We start from the raw sequence: 18,259 nt of genomic DNA on the forward strand, positions 1-18,259 counted from the left end.
AGTTGTTGAACAAATCGGCCCCCAAACACCAAAAACCTGGAAATACGGTAAGTGCTCCAGTTTTTGAACGTTTTTCAGAAGCCGAATGTCCTAGTGCAGGAAGCTCTTGCAGCCAATCGGAAGCCGCACCTTGTTTTTTGAACGGTTTTGGGAGTCGAATGAACTTCTGGAACAGATTAGGTTCGAGAACCAAGGTTCCACTGTATTTGTTCCCATGAACAATTCAACAGACCAAACTCGACTCATAGTAAAGTCAGGACAAAATTCATTTCGTCACACCAATGTTAGGGTTTTCTAATTCCTGCAGAGTGAAAAAATCTGGTACTGGGGATATCCTTCTGAAGAATACGAAGTTATTACAAAGGATGGCTACTTCCTGAGCCTGAACAGAATTCCAGGAGGTAAACTTGAGGATGAAAGTCGATTGTAATAGAGGAAATAAAGGCTGCCTCTTTGCACACTAGCCTTCTTCTTTTCTCCTCAAAGAGCACAGTTTGGGCCAATAAGGAAAAAGCACCACCAATGTAGAGTGCAACAACACTGTTACTGGCACAGACCTTCAGTCTCTACAACTGCCTCATCAGGGCAAGGCCTACCGAAAAGAGCTGCTGTGCTTATTAGACCTGGCACTCCTAACAACCAGTTAGGATGCCCTCCTGTGAGCAATTGGCTAGAATGCTGATAAAGGTCATGAGACTATGAATTGTGATTGATGTGCAATGCCAGATGAAACAACCATGTAATGCAGATGTGACTAAAACTTCATCTGCTGTGATTTCCTCTTCTGTAAAGCTGCTAAAACTATTTATGAGATGGGGGAAAGCTGCTGAGGGCACTCTGATTTGGATCCAATAATTTTAAGGTGGATATGCATGTATACATACTCTCTCTCTCTCTCTCTCTCTCTCTCTCTCTCTCTCTCTCTCTCTCTGTCATACACAGTGCCAGTTGTCTTCCATTCCATGAAAAGAAAACCTAGGACTCTTTGAAACTAGCCTCTTCATTTCCATACAAAACATTTTAGCCACTGTACGCTGCACTCTTAGTATGAGCATTATGAGTGGCATTATAGAGGTTTAAACTTCTGAAGCTTTTTCATTTTCCAGGCTTAAAGGCCACTGTATTGCTGATTCATGGTTTGGGCTTGGAAGGCAGCGACTGGATAGCAAATACGCCTCATCAGAGCCTGGGTTTCATACTAGCAGATGCCGGATATGATGTCTGGATTGGAAACAACAGAGGAAACTCTTGGTCAAGAAGACACAAAAACCTTACCATTGAAGAAGAAGCATTTTGGGATTTCAGGTAAGTTCAGAAAAGACTGGAATTCAGCACTCAATGGACTGTTGCGTTTTTCTTCCTTTGAAGATCTCCCCTGTGTGAGATAACTCAACAAGGTATACTTGATGATTTGTAAGTGTAATCAATATGAGATAAAGTTTAATAATTTTATATATGTGCAAAATGTTTTTCAATAGTTCACAAGGACATACGCATTGAACACACTCTGGAAATGAAAGAAAACTCAGCTCAGTGCATCTACACTGGCAGGGTGGCAGGACTGATCCTGGGACATTGCAGGTGCATGATTTCTTGGCCCTGGGAAATTATATGCACAGTTTTGGTCACAGTTTTGAGGGTGGGTTAATGAATATTGGGTCAAAGGTCAGAAGAACCCCAGCTCTATCATCGCACTGTCTCAATCCAAGTTGCATTTCTCACAGGTGACTTTGAAGACAAACTCCTGGTCCTGAATAGTTTGATCCTAAGCATATTTACTCAGAAGTAGTGATGGGTGAACTACTCTTGACTTGATTCAGAATTCGGCTGAGCAAAAGAGCTTGACATTTTTTTGGAAGGAATGCCCCTCTGAAAACTCTCACACTGCTAATGATGTCACTAGACATGTGATGAGGTCAGTGATGGTATAAATGGATACTTACCTCCTGGCAGACTTACCCCAGGATTGTAACCATAAACTGTTTTCACTCAGCCTGAAACCAAATGTTCCTGGAAAATATTCTCTTTCTACATATTTATCGGAAGATCATTTAATCTTCTTACCTTCTCTTCGCTAAAATAGCCAGTGCATGTAAGCATAGCATAGCACACACACGTAATTATTACGGATGTCTCCTGACTTGCAGTTTTCATGAAATGGGCATCTATGACCTTCCTGCCATGACAGACTTTATTCTGCAGAAAACCGGACGGGATAAAATCTACTGTGGTGGCCACGCTCAGGGATCCACCGTAGGTATGTGAAGCATAAAAGTTGGCATTTAGCTGTGAAAAAGACATGTGTAGTCTGTGACTGCATTATTTGCTCTCTCCTCACACACTCAGGGGCAGTAGAAATGCAGGGGAACACATGTCAGGTGTGTTTTATCCAAGAATCAGATTAACTGAAAAGGCTGAGTGCTGAACTTCATCCTGGCTGATTGGAGAATGCAAATATCGGCCCTGTCATCACATTCACTGTTGCACAACATACACCTGTTGCATTGTTTAACCTACTTGTACTCTGAGACTCAAAATGACTTGCTGTGAAAAGGTCCAGACATAAAGGTGGTTTGTATAGACTGCAGGGCCTTAGCAATATTTCCAGTTTTGCCATTTACCTTCTTTCCTTTCATCTGCATAACAGGTAGGGACACACCAATCAACAGTACTAGGCATCTAGAGTCTAGAAAACTGCCCAATCTAATTCTATATACACACAGGTTGACAATTTAAATTACTGATTTGGTTACAAGTTTTTGACTGTAAATACTGATTTGCTTTGCACACCATCCCCTCCCCATTAAAAGAATGCTAAATGGAATTTATCATCTTTTCCTCCCAGCTTTTGTTGCATTTTCTGTAATCCCTCAAATGTCTGAAAAAATAAAGATGTTTTTTGCCATGGGGCCTGCATACACGTTCCACTTCAGTATAAGTCCCATTATACGAGTGCTGCGTATGCCTAACACATTGTTCAAGGTATGTGTAAAAGGATGATTTTCTTATTACCATGTAGGGTTTACAAGATCAGTAATGTCAAGTGTTACATTCTTATCCAAGTTTTATAGGAAAATAAAAATAAACAAGCAAGGCTAGCTTTTGTAGGGGAAAATAAAACTAAATTCATTTACTTTTTGTCATAGATGCAATCTCTGGAGCACCGGGTGCCAAGGCACCCACAAAATGATCTCTGTGGGTGCCCTGCCAGGCAACCCAATGTGTTGCATGCTGCGGTGGGTCGCTCTGTCATGCCCTCCCACGGCGGGGGCGATGTATGACATCATGCGCGTGTGCTGGGCACTATCAGTGTTGGGTGGAACCTGGTATTCCTGCCTCAGTTGCCTCAGTTTCCAAATGTTTTCAACTCGAACAGTCTTCCAGAATGGATTACGTTCAAGAACTGAAGTATTCTGGGCACACTGTCTCTGCCTCTGGAGGTAGAACAGAGCAGGAAGCTTGTCAGAGAAATAGTGGGACTATGAACATAGCAGGGTGCAAAGGATCCACTCATCTCGCCTCTACACGCACACATTGGAATGATGCTAAGGGGAAAGCATACGGGTATAAAAATGGGCCACAACTTTATTTAATTTACAGGGAACTGTAATAAGCAGAAGTTGTCTAACTCCACCCCTGCAGCAGGGCAAGAGCTAAGAGGACACATCTCCCACTGTCTAGCTTACGTAGCACCATACAATCATAGAGTTGGAAGGGACTTCCAATGGTCATCTAGTCCAACCCACTGCAATGCAGGAGAGTCCACAACCTCCTGAGGGAGACTGTTCCAATGTTGAACATGGGCAATTGCCTTCCATCCTGACTCCAAGGACCAGATCAGTCAATTGGCTGATATCTCGTTCTTACCTGCGTATCTTAAAGTATGCTAATGACATATCTGACTGCCTCATCTCATCTTAGCTTAGAGGTGATGTTGCCAGCAGGGCCCAAGAGTAGTTCCCCTCCCACATTCCTTTGAGCCAACTGGCTGTGAGAGGGTGATTGGCTAAATAACTCTTCAGCATTAAGATGCCTCGGGGCCCTGTAGCCTAGCTCTAAACCCTTCATTGTCCACACCGAACCTGCCAGAAGAGGGAGCTAGCTCAGATTTCACTTTCTTACCCATCCTCATGCAGGAGAATACATAGAATGAGTTGAGTCATCATCAAAGCATGGGTAATTTGTTGTGAGTTGCTTTGGAAGCCTTCACAACTGAAAGCTGGCCTATAAATATAGCAGAATCATAGAAGGGACCCTGAGTGTCACCAACCCAACCCCTGCAATGCAGGAATTAAGTAAATAAAATTAGTAATTATGTAAATAATGCATTTGATCAAGTCAGGACAGCAAAATCTGTAATCCTGGTTAAAATTATAATATGAACATCTGTTGCTGTATTAGGAAATATATTGGGTCACCATGTAAAGAGTCTCTGGATTTTTACAGATTATATTTGGCACGAAAGAATTCTGCCTGCTGAGTCCCAAACTCAAAGAAATTTTGGCTCAAAAGTGCAGCTGCCGACCAGTTGATGTAATCTGCAAACAAACTCTTTTACTTATCAGTGGATTCAACGAGAAAAATTTAAATGCGGTATTTATGTGTGCTTGATAAATATCCCTCCTACTATACACTTTTCTATTCACATTGCTCAAATAGGCTTAATTCAAGCAATAAAAATACTTAATATGAAAAGCATCAGGAAAACTCTCCAGCACAAATAATAAAATTGATTATTTTGGGTGTTTGATTTCAAAGTAAAGAAGTTACAAAGTCGAGCTTGAAGTGTACGCATTTTAACCTGCTGGAAAATAAGACCACTTTCAAGAGTTTGTCTGACGTGGCTCCTGCAAAGCCAAAGGTTGTTTATGTCACGGCCTCTGAATCACTGTGAACTCCAAGTTAAGAAGGACTGACTTATGACTTCTTAAAGGGGTGCCAGTTACCTATCTATACATGTGTTCCTTGAGCCATCAGCAATACACTTGAGCAACTAATACAATAGCATGTGGCTGCTTTTGATCAGCACAACACTTATCCCTCCTTAGCTTATCCCAGGAAGCCATGCTACACATGCACACAAGACTATGTCTCCATACACACCAAAACTTTAAAGCTCATTCAAAGCAAGCACCAAAGAACCTGGGAGCTGTTAGTTTAAGGGTGCTGGAAATTGCAGTTCTAGGGGGATGGTCTTTGTATGGTCTTTCAAAGCCTGGTATGCAGACAGCTGCAGACACTGTTTCTTGCAGCTTATGGTGCAAAAACCTCTGAAGTGGAAGGAGATTTAAATACACCTTTTCTTTCAGAGCCGAACTGACGTGTACACATCAATATTCCCGGATTATACTTCTGTGAAAAATTTAATCCACTGGAACCAGGTACAGTTAGGAAAATGAAATACATCTGTTGTGTGTTCTCTACCTACAATATTGCAACATAATGATTTTGTTTAAATACAAGGAAGCTGCATTTGAATCCTGAGCCTGAGGTTCCGTACCTCTGATATAGAGCAATAATTGTGAAATACTCTTCTTAAATTGTTTCCTCTTCTGATAATCTCTGCTTTGATGTCTTGGCAGAAGCACACAGGCTCACACAGCTGTGGTGTTATGTTTCATTTTCTAGTCTGGTAGAACTGGGGAATTCAGATACTTCGATTATGGCCCCCAAAACATAGATAAATACAACCAGGTATGTATATTTTTTGCTTGGATTGGATAAGGATGACTAGGAAAGGTCTGGTTCCAGCAGTGGCGGAGCAAGCCAATCAGGCGCCTAGGGTGGCATGCGTGCCCTGCGCCCAGGGGCATGGCGATCTGGGGCAGGACGCTCCACGGGGCATCTGAGGAGTCTGCCTGCCTCCTCAGACTCAGCTGCCCTATAGCTGAGAGGGAGGCGGCGGGTGGACCATTTGGGGTAGTGCGGAGCCTGCAGGCGCCCAAGCCACCACATCACTCTCAGGAGAGATGCTTGGCTCGGGCGCACTGCAGGCCCTGTGGTGAGTGCCGCCTGGCATTTTGTCGCCCCCTTCAGTGGTGACACCCGGGTCAGGCATCCCCCAGCGTACCCCCCACACCCTCCACCCCGGGTTCCAGTGTCCTACATCACACACTTGTTCTAATTATCTCCACTCGCAACTTCCACCTCCGAAATTTTTCAACCAAAAATAGTAGTCGACTGGTATAGTAATACTTCCACACGGCTCTTGAGCTTTGCTGGGAGGGCACGGCTGGGAATCCCTTGAATTAGAGTTTAGAAATTCTAAAATTGTTTTAGATTACATTTCAGTGGCATCTGTAGTTTGTTCTCATTTTTTCTTCTTTTCACAGACGACTCCACCCTTCTACAAGATAGAAGAGATCACAGTCCCGATTGCTATGTGGAGCGGAGGACAAGACTGGGTTTGCAGGCCAAAGGAAGCTGCGCAGTTGCGGTCTCGAATCACTCACCTTGTTTACCATAAGGAGTATCCAGACTGGGACCACTGGGATTTCATTTGGGGCATTGATGCTCATCAGCGGATGTACATGGAAATCCTTGACCTGATGCAGAAATAGCTGTGGGATTTCTCTTTTGTTATGCAACGATTTTTCTTTAAAACAGTGGTCTTCCACTGGCTCTATAGCAGCATTGGAAACACCCATGCTGCTACATGATTTAATCTCTGCAACAAAATCAGAAAACTCTACACTTGCACTATATAAAATCCTATGCAACAGGAAGAAATATGATTTAGAATTTGATAGACAAAAATGGAGTGAAGAGTTAGGGGTACAGATAACAAATGATATATGAGAGTCAAGTATAAAATCAACAGAAATAGCCTCTATGGCTCTAAGACTAAGACTTATTCAACAGAAAATAATATTCAGAGCCCACTGGACTCCAGCAAAACTATACCAAAGGAAAATAACAAGTGCAGACAACTGCTGGAGATGTGGGAGTAAAAATGAGAATTAGCACATATGTTGATTAACTGCCCGATGATAAGATCATTTTGGTGCGAGGTGAGGATATTTATAGTAAGAGTAATAAAAAGAAATTATTATTTAGGAGAACTGAATCTAATTCTAAATTATATTCTGGAAATGTGGGAGATTTCAAAGGGTAAAAAAAATTGGATGTACCGTGCTATATTAGAAGCACATGGATTGATAATATGGACAGATTAGCTACATACGAACAAATTGCATGTTGGTGCAAAATAAGAATGGCTAAATATGAAGAAATATGGAACAAATATTTAAGCGATAAGGCGGATAGTGGTGGGAAGTAGGGGGAGGAGAGAGAGGTGGGAAAATATTGTTAAAAAAAGGTGTAGTCATAGGTATATCAGTGTATTCAAATCTGAATTGTTAAATTGTGTTGTCATTATGGTTTTTGCTGTATGTGTCTTTTGCGGTTGATGTTTGTATGAAAAAATGATTAAATAAATTTTTAAAAAGTAGTTTACCATTTCCTCTAAAAGTTTTTGTGAGTTGGAAGCAGGAGAACAAGCTATACATCTATAAATCTAAATGTTGTGTTTCATAATGGACGCTTACCGTTTCCCCAGTGAGCATCAGTTGCAGACCATCCCACTCCACCTCCTTCCCAGCAGCCAGACCCACATGGTCACTGTCCGATGTGGAATCCCCCCCCCCAGCCATCACAGCTGTGGAGGTGTACCTGCCTGGCCAGTGAACTGAGTTCCAATGGGTCAATCAGGGCCCAAGTTATGGGGGAATTCATTGCTGTTCAGCCAGGCATTGGCCACTGTCATGATCAGCACTTTGAACTGGGACTTGAATCAGCAGCCACTGCAGTTGTGCCAGTATTGGTGGTATATGCTCAAACCGTCTTGTTCTGGTGAGCGTCTGGCCATTGCATTTTGCACCAGCTGAAATTTCTGAATTGCCTTCAAAGGCAGCCCCACGTATAACACATTGCAGTAATCCAACCAAGAGGTTACCAGAGCCTAAGCCACAGAAGTTAGACTATCCCTGTCACCGCCTGTATTATTAATTCTTATATTATTATTATCATTGGTTACGTGCCATTGGTATTCATGGTGGGTGGCTGTTTATTGTCATGCTGTGCACGCTCGTTCATTATCTCAAAACTGAGCACAAATTTGCTCACATTTTGGGATGCATGGAGCAGTGGGGTAGCATTGGAGGACAGAGTCAGAACCGTAGCTAGGTGATCTTGCACCCCTGGCAGAACCGTCCAGACTGCGCCCCCTAGCCATGGACAAATTACCGCATTTTTCGCCCTATAGGACGCACTTTCCCCCCTTCAAAATTGAAGGGGAAATGTGTGTGTGTCCTATGGGGCGAATGCAGGCTTTCGCTGAAGGTGCGCACCGACCCCTCTCGCTCTCCAGGCTTCAGGAAGCTATCCGCAAGCCTTGGGAGCCCGCAGGAGTTCCCGCCGGGCTCCCGAGGCTTACGGATAGCAGCCAGTTCTGGGGGCTGTGGTCAGGGGAAGCTCAGGTTTTCCCCGCCCCACCCCCATGCCTGGGGGGGGGGAAATAATTTTTTTTCTTTATTTCCCCCACCACCAAAACGAGGTGCGCCCTATAGGGCGAAAAATACAGTAGCTCTTATTTCTGCCTCTCCTCTAACCCCCTTCTACCCATTCAATTCACCCTCTATTAAAAACCATTTCTTATGAGGCAATAAAGGTAAAGGTACCCCTGCCCGTACGGGCCAGTCTTGACAGACTCTAGGGTTGTGCGCTCATCTCACTCTATAGGCCGGGAGACAGCGCTGTCCGCAGACACATCTGGGTCACATGGCCAGCGTGACGAAGCTGCTCTGGCGAGCCAAAGGTGCACACAGAAACGCCGTTTACCTTCCCGCTAGTAAGCGGTCCCTATTTATCTACTTGCACCCGGGGGTGCTTTCGAACTGCTAGGTTGGTAGGCACTGGGACCGAGCAACGGGAGCGCACCCCGTCGCGGGGATTTGAACTGCCAACCATGTGATCAGCAAGTCCTAGGCGTTGAGGTTTTACCCACAGCGCCACCCGCGTCCTACAGCGCCACCCGCATCCTTATGAGGCAATAATCAATATTTATATTTATGGACATATTTTTAGCCGATTTTGTGCCCCCTATCGCCTGCGCCCCTGGTGGGGGCCCACCTCACCACCCCTAGCTATGGCCCTGGACAGAGCTGTGTGTTTCATGCAGCCTACCCTGCACCCTCAAGCTCACCTCCTACCCTCATGTGTAGTGGAGGGTATTGGCCTGTTGCCAGTTTGAAGGCTTTTGTATACAAAGGGGACCATCTTGTCTTTTGCTTCTGGTAGCAAAATGTGTTGGGCTAGCCCTGAAATTCATCAGCACTAGAAGGCTAGAGTACACTTTCCAGTTGACTTCTATATCAGTTATCAGCTTCTGAGAATCAGTCCACCAACAATGGGTAGATTTACTGTCTTGCCCCATGAAACAGTAGGCTGGGAAGCTTACTTGTGAATTGATGGCCCATTTGAAGAAAGGTTAGGGAGCCTACCCACAAGGTCTCACACACATTAGACCAGGCGAAGTATTATTGGTGAGCACGCAACTTTTTTTTTATGAAACAAGGATAGATTGTTTTAATTTTTAGGTTTTTAAATAAATTGCATTATAAGAATTTAGAGTGGATTTTTTTTCCAGGGTCTTGCATACTGCTGCATTGTGGAATTTATTTATTGCAAATTGAACCTGCACAGCAATATACAGTATGCTGCATGGTAAGTCCAACTTTTTATTAAGGTTTAATAGAGAGCTGTTATTTTTTTGTTAATTAGAAGCAACCTCCCCCATATTTTTTAGGAAGGTCTAGGTCCATGCACAAGGAGAAGACTGTTCAAGGTCCAAACACATATGGGCAAACCATTTGGAATGCAGCTTCTTTCAACAATATGTTTCAAGGCTTTGGACAATAGCATCTGTGTTCATGTGAGCTAATACTTTGTATAGAAATGTTGCAAAGGCATAAAAGATTGAGTCATTATTGCATATGCTATGGCTTTTGGCAATAGATTGGACATAGTTTAATTTTTTTGCATACAAATATTAAGGAAATATTGTTGTTGTTTAGTCATTTAGTCCTGTCCGACTCTTCGTGACCCCATGGACCAGAGCACGCCAGGTACTCCTGTCTTCCACCACCTCCCACAGCTTGGTTAAACTCATGCTGGTAACCTCGAGAACACTGTCCAACCATCTCGTCCTCTGTCGTCCCCTTCTTCTTGTGCCCTCAATCTTTCCAAACATCAGGGTCTTTTCCAGGGATTCTTCTCTTCTCATGAAGAATGCAGCTACAGGATCTGTCCTTCCAGTGAGCACTCAGGGCTGATTTCCTTCAGAATGGATAGGTTTGTACTTTCCATGGATCTTTTTGTTTTCACCTTTCTTTGTGCTGCCTTTCCCCCCAAGGGGTTGCTGATAAACTTTACCGGTATTGGCTCATTCTTACCCAAATATCCAAAGAGATACAAATATAAATATTCACTCTCGTACACAGCTCTCCTGGGTCATTCTGATCATGTCAGGAAGGATCCATGCTTAATGCTTAGAAATGAGCCTTTTGGCGAAAGCTTTCAGCTTCTAGCAATTACTTTTAAACCTCTGCTGGTGGAGGAAATGGTCTAACATGTGGCCTTGTATCCTTACAGAGTCAGATAATCCAGTACTGGGGATATCCTTCGGAAGAGTATGAGGTCCTTACAGAAGACGGCTATTACTTGAGCCTGAACAGGATCCCAGGAGGTACAGAAAAGCTCATGAGACCCAATGTCTCAAGGACTCTGTTGTGACTCATTTCATTGTACAGTAATGACCACTAACATGAAGTCTGGTCTGGGAAAGAAAACATGGGGAGGAATGTACTCTTCTGATCTTTCCAGCAGTGTAAACATTTCTTTTCTTTTCTTTAAAAAAACATTTTCAATGTTTCAAAAATAAAACACAGGGTTTTTTTACACACACACACACAATTTTTTTTTTCTTTTAAAAAAACCCATAATCAAATCCTTACCTTTATGGAGTTCCCTGAACTCCTCCCTTGGCTTCCGAAGTTCTCCCTCTTTTAACTGCATCTAATTAATTTATTCCAATTTGTTATACTTCATTTTTATCCTTTGTTGTTTTAAATTACAAGTGTTATGTGAATCCTACTACTATTTTAAAACTTTTACAGTGTTCTTTGATATATTCAATAAAACTGTGCCATTCTCCGCTAAATTTGTTATCCTCTTGGTGCCTGATCTTCCTGGTTAGCCTTGCCATCTCTGCACAATCCATCATCTTCAATTTCCATTCTTCTTTCAATGGGGCTCTTTCTTCTTTCCATCCCTGGGCGTAAAATATTCTTGTCGCTGCTGACGCATACATAAACAATATTTTCTTATCTTTTGGTAATTCTTCTCCTACTAAACCTAATAAAAAAACCTCTGGTTTTTTATTAAAAGTTATTTTGAACATTTTTTCCAGTTCACTATAAATCATTTCCCAGAAGGCCTTAGCTACTTTACACGTCCACCACATATGATGGAATATGCCCTCTTTAAACTTTACACTTCCAACATATCTTAGTTCTTATACATTTTTGCAAGTCTTGTAGGAGTCAAATACCATCTATACATCATTTTCATGAAATTCTCTTTTAGCTCACAGCAAGTAGTAAATTTTAGGTTCTTATTCCATAACGTCTCAGGAATGTAAACATTTCTAACTGCTAGACAGAGCAATTTTTCCTCCCTCCCTTCCTGTGTGCTGTTCTTGAGGTTCTCCACAGCTGATTTTCAGGAGACACAGAGTGTTTGTGTGGGGAAAGCCCCATTATGCTAATTGGATGCCTTGAGCTGGCTTACACAAGCATGCTGGGTTAGTTGAATCCAGCCCAAATGCTCTATCTGCAGTTGTGAGCAGGAAGAGAGCCTGATGGCTAGACTGTGTAGCATGCCTCCTTCCATGAACACTGATTTGCTCTGCCTCTATTAACTCTGTGTGGTGCAATGGTTAGAGCTTTGGCCCAAGTCTAGGAAGACCCAGGTACAAATCCCCAACTGACCAAGAAGCTTCCTGGGTGACTTTCTCTTACCCTAAACAACTTCATTGAATTGTTGTGATTCTAATACGAATGTGGGAGGTGGGACTTTTCACAATGCCTAGAGCTCTTCAGAAAAAAGGTGGCATATAAAAGTTATAAAGAAATAGATAGCTGCTTCAGGAGGAAGTGGTATATAGATAATTCCTCCATAGTATTTGTGGGCAGCAAAACTGGGGAAACAAAGATTTTTTCCAGAAGGACTAAAATTCTCTATTTATTAAGTGCTCCAAAAAAGGAAGAAAGAAAGACAAGACAAGACAAAAGGAAAAAAAACAACAACAGATCAAATGTTCTTTCCTGAGAATTTTTGGGTTAGCTCTTTTTTAAAAAAAGAAAGAAAGGGGGTTTAGGTTTCAAGGTTCAGTTCCAATGTTTCTGCATGTAATATTGAGACTCTAGCTTTCCAGCTGGACAGGAACTGGAGCCTATCTTCCTTGCATCCAAACCCAACATTTAGACCCAAGCCCACTGCTCCATGTCAGATTAAGTTTTAATTTTGTAACTTGTGTTGTGTTTTGGAGGTACTGATCAGTCAGTCAATCAGCCAATCAATCAATCAATCAATCAATCAATGTCTTTTTTACTTCCAGGCTCCAAATCATCTATACTGCTGTTGCACTGTTTGACCATGGAAGGCAGCATCTGGGTCACAAATCTGCCGCATCAGAGCCTGGGCTTCATATTAGCAGATGCTGAATATGATGTTTGGATTGGAAACAACAGAGGAAACTCCTGGTCTAGAAGACACCAAAGCCTTTCAATTGAAGAAGAAGCATTCTGGGATTTTAGGTAAGTTCATTTGGTGTGTAATCACTGGAATTCACCATTCAATGAGATTTATTCTTTTGCAGTTGAGTGACTGGAATTTGGCATTCAGTGTTATTTTGTAGTTCAAGCTTGCTCACCCTTGCCTACTTTATTATGTATTGAATAGATTTGATGAAGGCTAATGTCGGGCTATATTCAGCCATTTAAATAATTCTATATGTGTGCCAAATTGTTTTTAGTGCTTACCCAGGTCATAAAATTTATGGACACATCCATGAAATGATTTCACTGCAATCCCTTCATTGACAGTCTGATTTTATGGTCCAGGAAAAGTTTTACCATCTGACTTTGCTGTGATTCTGTAAGCAGAAACTTTTTTCTTAGTAAATGTGCTCATGCTTTTAGTGTTAATCTGTTGTATCACAGCCTGGGCACAGCTGGCCCTAGTAAGTTTCTCTTTCCCCTCCTCTTATTGCCTAATTTTAGGTATTTGATGGTAAAGTCTGCTTAATCTTCCCCTTTGTTCCTTAAATATGCTTAGTAGTGCTTTCTAGAGAAAGAGCTTGTGCTTGTAACCAAAGATTATGAGTGCATTTAATTCTCATTTACTTTGTTTTGTGGTTTTCAGTTTTCATGAGATGGGCATCTATGACCTTCCTGCCATGGCAGACTTCATTCTGCAGAAAACTGGACAGAAGAACATCTATTATGTCTGCCATTCTCAAGGATGCTCTGTGGGTATGACAACTATAAACCTTGGCATGCACTCTATAGAGGGCCAGTTTGGCATGGGATGGTCCAATGTTGAACTAGTTCTTGGTCATATGCAGAATTCAGATAAAGGCATAAAAACAACATCATTTTTGAATGCACCAGGTATCTACTATAGATGGCACCAGATATCTACTGAAGTTTCAGTTATCCAAGAACCTGTGATAGGTTTGCTGTCTTTATAAGAAACATAGTACTCTTTGGATATTTATTTGAATGCATGAAAGGGGGAGTGGGATTGTGTGTTCCTGATCTCTTGCATAAGCCTTTTATAGAGCCTGAAAGTGTATGTGTGGGGAACATTTTCTACATAATTGGGAAGTGTGAGTTTTCAGGGGCATGATTACATTGAGAGAGCCTTCCATGCAGACTTAAAAAATATTTCTAATTGATGTAGAAATGAGGAGAACTGAATTTAAGATTGGAAAAATGAGAATCTGAGAGTAAATGAAATTGATATATAGGATAGAGGGCTTTCCAACTCTGCCCCATCGCAAAGCACGTAGGTTTCAAACATGTATCTATTCATCTGACACAAAGCCTATGTCATTTTTTTGCAATGGTGATAATTATGTCATTTAGTGAGGTTCCAATTCCATCCTATAAAATAGCTTTGTATATTGCATGTAGTCTAACTCTTCCATTTTGAAAAAGAATTGTGCCACATGAAATGAATGTTAATTTTGCTCAACTATGTTTTAAAGTTAGAGTCTGCCTATAAATGCTGCATTACTTAAATTCAAAACTAAGGGACACTAAACTGGATCTCCATTTCCCCCTCCTCTCTAGCTTTTGTGGCATTTTCTATTTTACCTCAAATGGCTGAAAAAATTAAGATGTTTTTTGCCCTGGCCCCTTCCTATACATTGCAGTACACTATCAGCGTCCCACTACAAATCATACGCTTTCCAGCAGAACTGGTGAAGGTATGTGTGCAATCATTATCTTTTCACAATTTTCGTAAGCTCTAATTGACATTATGACATAATGGGAGATGTCTAATTTTATGGCTCAAGCCCAGTTTTTTAATAGGAATATTAGCTGGAAAAACATGGTTTTTTGGGGGGGATTAATTAATAATTTAGATTCCAACACCCTTAAATTTTCAGACATACATGGAATTTGTTTTTCACTAAAAAGTACCCTCTTGAGACTGGATATATAGAGTCCAAATTAAGAAGACCAAGGATCATAACACAGAAGACCAGACAAGATGTTTTGGCTCACCTTATAAGGATATAAAAAGGGAAAGCCTGGAGGAGAATTAATAGAGTTTTGGAAATGGCAGGAGTGTCTGGTCTACTGTGTGGTCTGGTGCCATTGAGCTTCTGTCACAACATTAGCGTCACTAAAGTTTACCAAGATGTGCAAGACAAGCAATGGCAAGGGTTGAGCTTCATGGATATATTAGGAGAGCCAACCCACACAGTGCAAACTAAATCAATCAGTCAAATCAACTTGCACCCAACCTTTTTGAAGTTAAAACTCTTCATTTGGAAGATACGTATAATATTTCTACCTTTTAAAGAATAACTTATAAATCATATCAGTCCAATAGATTCATCTTTTTTCCCTTGTTTTGTAATGCGATAACTTTGCAATTTTTATATTTGGCGATTAAAACCTTTTTACAAATCAGCAACAAAAAAACCCTTAATATGAACCAGCTACAGGAGCGTTTAAACTGCCCCATTTAAGAAATGCTTTTGAGAGATTGGGATTATGAAGTATCTCTGGCTTTCTGTAGGCTATATTTGGCACAAAGGAATTTTGTCTGCTGAGTCCGAAACTGAAAGCCCTTCTGGCCCGAAAGTGCAGCCGGCGCCCGGTAGATGAGCTCTGCAAACAAGCTCTTTTTCTTGTCGGTGGATTCAATGAAAAAAAATCTAAATGTGGTATGTCTCTTCATTTATTTATCGTATTTATGACTGGGGTGTGTGGGGTGTTAAAGGAGAGGTAGTACTTCTGTTGGGCGACACGTCGTGCTCCTTCTGGGGTAGTTTGTACACCATTGGTCCCCCCACCCTACAGTCAGCTTTCCCCTGGCCAGCTAAACTAGGTGAGGGTAAGCAATGGGTCTCAAACCTTTGGTGAGTTAGAGATTTCCCCTGCATGCCTAGACAGGCTGTGGAAGACTGAGTGGACAAGACCAGTATTGGGTCCAATGCTCAAGAAGGCAGTTTCTGCACATGCTGAAGAGGGAAGTGAAGGGCAGATGGGGCTTGTCAAATGTAAGAAGGGGCTCTGCAGGCTCACAAGCAAGGATGGGGGAGACCCTGGCCGAATCAAGACTCCATATAATGTCAGGGAGCTCTAGACATGTCACTGAATGGGCAGGTGGGTGGTGGTGGGCACAGACAACAGGTGCGTCCTGGGTGGGGAAATGGGCCAGATAGCCATGATCCAACTCCTTGCGGAACATAAGGGCTGTTCATTTGAAGGGTTGTTCACAGGTATCTGAATCATAAAATCCTAGAACTGTGGAGTTCAGGCACCCAGCTGGTTCACACAACTCATTCATGATGTACCAGTTGCTATGAACTGCATGTCAGGGTTTCCTCAGCATTAGTTTTGCACTTCAGAAAAACATGTAATAACATATATCTGCTTTTGGTCTCTGCCAACAGTCCAGTACAAAGAGTTTTTGTTAAGTGAAATGACTTCTAAATTTACCATTCCCTTACAGAGTCAGACTGATGTATATGTATCACAATTTCCAGATTATACCTCTGTGAAAAACATGATCCACTGGGGCCAGGTAGAGATACTAAGATCTCCCTTCTCTCTCTCATTCTCTCTCTGTTGAATGTTGTCTGCCTTATAAAAACTTAGATATTGTTTGAATAGAAGGGAGCCAGAATATACTGTAGATGAGTTTCCAGTGTAAAATGACTTTTGTTGTTGTTTAGTCGTTTAGTCGTGTCCGACTCTTCATGACCCCATGGACCAGAGCACGCCAGGCACTCCTGTCTTCCACTGCCTCCCGCAGTTTGGTCAAACTCATGCTGGTAGCTTCGAGAACAGTATCCAACCATCTCGTCCTCTGTCGTCCCCTTCTCCTTGTGCCCTCCATCTTTCCCAACACCAGGGTCTTTTCCAGGGAGTCTTCTCTTCTCATGAGGTGGCCAAAGTATTGGAGCCTCAGCTTCAGGATCTGTCCTTCCAGTAAGCACTCAGGGCTGATTTCCTTAAGAATGGATAGGTAGTAAAATGACTAGACACATATAAAAAAAACGCTGTGAAAAACGTTTTGAAAAATGTATTGAATTTTACATAACCTCACCATCGTCATCTAGTGACAAATCTGTATAATGTACTTAAAACAAAGTTTTAACGTTATATTTGCAGCTGTATAGCTGAGCCCCCAATTTAGCAGTGGCAAAACCAGAACCAACAAGCCATTGTAACCCAGACACTGCCTAAATTGGCCTTACCATGAGGTAAAGTGAAGCTGTCAACTTAGGTGGTGGGTGCTGGAGGTGCAGCAGCAGAAGCCCACCTTATGTTTAAGCCAGTGGCCCTCTCCTGAGCCTGTGCCCCAGTAGCAGTAATGCTTGCTTATTGCTAAACTGGGCGGTATGGAAGTCTTGTCTATTTACTTTCTCCCAACGCATCAAAGAGAACACCATTAAGAAAGGTCCTTGGCTGAGTGAGCAGGGAAAGAGGGAGCTACTAGCCTGGCCCACGGCATTTGTTTGAGTGGGAAGTGTGCAAGAATCAAGCAAAGTGCTGGAGGAGAGAGCTGTGTGGGCTGCCTTGTGGCCCTTAAGCTAGCCTGTTGCCCTCATGTGCAGCATAAGTTGCTCTCCATTGCTAGAGTTCCAGCAAGATTCAACTGCCAGTGCAGTCACCATCGTTCCACCTGCCTTGCTCCACCTTCCAGCCCTAGGAGTCCTCATAAGGGAGCTGTGCTTAGAGGAAGAACTGTGAGGGGAGAGACTTCATCAGGCAAGGCCTCCTTCCACCTGCCTTGACCCACCCTCCAGTCTCTGCTTCTCAATTTGTATTGTATTATTTTATGCACTGTGGCTTGCTGTTCTTTTTATTGATGATAGTTTAGAAATTATTTATTGTAATTGTTAAGGGTGGATTTTTATATGCTGATATTTGATATTCTATACTATTCTAATGGATTGTTGAATATTACTTTATTTGATATAAGTTGCTTATTTTAAAGTTATGTTTTATTATCACATTTTTGTGTTGGATTAGATTGTTATAAGGTGTACATATAAGGTGTTACAAGGTGTACATTCTTTGTTTCTTCAGCTTGTAAACCACCTTGGGTATAGTAAAATAGAAAGGTGGTATACAAATTAAGTGTTAAATGAAATGAAAATGAAAGATACTCTCAGAGAGTGCCCTCTCCTAACATCTTCCTCTTGGGTTAGCTTTGCTTGTTGTTCGATTTTGTTGGCGGGTTGTATACTCACCTATCTATTGTTCTCTTTTGTTTTCTAGACAGCTATGGCAGGTCAATTCAGATATTTTGACTGTGGCTCAAAGAACATAGACCAGGTAGGAATTTGCTGAATTTTTGTGTTGCCTGCAAAGGGGATTAAAAGTGTGGGTGTGTACAAAGGGGCAGTTTAAATTGGATTTGATGCATCCCTTGTGTGCATTTTTTGTGCATC

The 18,259-nt window shown here is 42.0% G+C and overlaps 2 protein-coding genes across 2 annotated transcripts in view; both read left to right on the forward strand.

Moving 5' to 3' along the window:
• The window catches only part of LOC307217432 (lipase member M-like), a 31,449-nt gene extending 24,444 nt beyond the window's left edge, over window positions 1-7,005 (forward strand). Inside the window, exons 13-20 of the mRNA XM_079978577.1 lie at window positions 308-401; window positions 1,107-1,305; window positions 2,148-2,257; window positions 2,846-2,982; window positions 4,447-4,593; window positions 5,310-5,381; window positions 5,629-5,694; window positions 6,333-7,005. Coding sequence (XP_079834703.1) covers window positions 308-401; window positions 1,107-1,305; window positions 2,148-2,257; window positions 2,846-2,982; window positions 4,447-4,593; window positions 5,310-5,381; window positions 5,629-5,694; window positions 6,333-6,560 — 1,053 coding nt within the window. The 3' untranslated portion in view covers window positions 6,561-7,005. The remainder of the gene's footprint in view (window positions 1-307; window positions 402-1,106; window positions 1,306-2,147; window positions 2,258-2,845; window positions 2,983-4,446; window positions 4,594-5,309; window positions 5,382-5,628; window positions 5,695-6,332) is intronic.
• Window positions 7,006-10,656: 3,651 nt separating this feature from the next.
• LOC307217434 (lysosomal acid lipase/cholesteryl ester hydrolase-like) lies at window positions 10,657-15,585 on the forward strand (the record flags this gene model as incomplete). The annotated part of the gene is made up of 5 exons (XM_079978583.1): window positions 10,657-10,744; window positions 12,677-12,875; window positions 13,483-13,592; window positions 14,415-14,551; window positions 15,373-15,585. The coding sequence occupies exons 2-5, from the start codon at window positions 12,715-12,717 to the stop codon at window positions 15,583-15,585; spliced, it is 621 nt and encodes a 206-aa protein (XP_079834709.1). The 5' UTR covers window positions 10,657-10,744; window positions 12,677-12,714.
• Window positions 15,586-18,259: the final 2,674 nt, after the last annotated feature.

This window comes from Podarcis cretensis (genome assembly GCF_951804945.1).
Source record: "Podarcis cretensis genome assembly, chromosome: 5".
In the NCBI taxonomy this organism is placed as follows: Eukaryota; Metazoa; Chordata; class Lepidosauria; order Squamata; family Lacertidae; genus Podarcis; species Podarcis cretensis.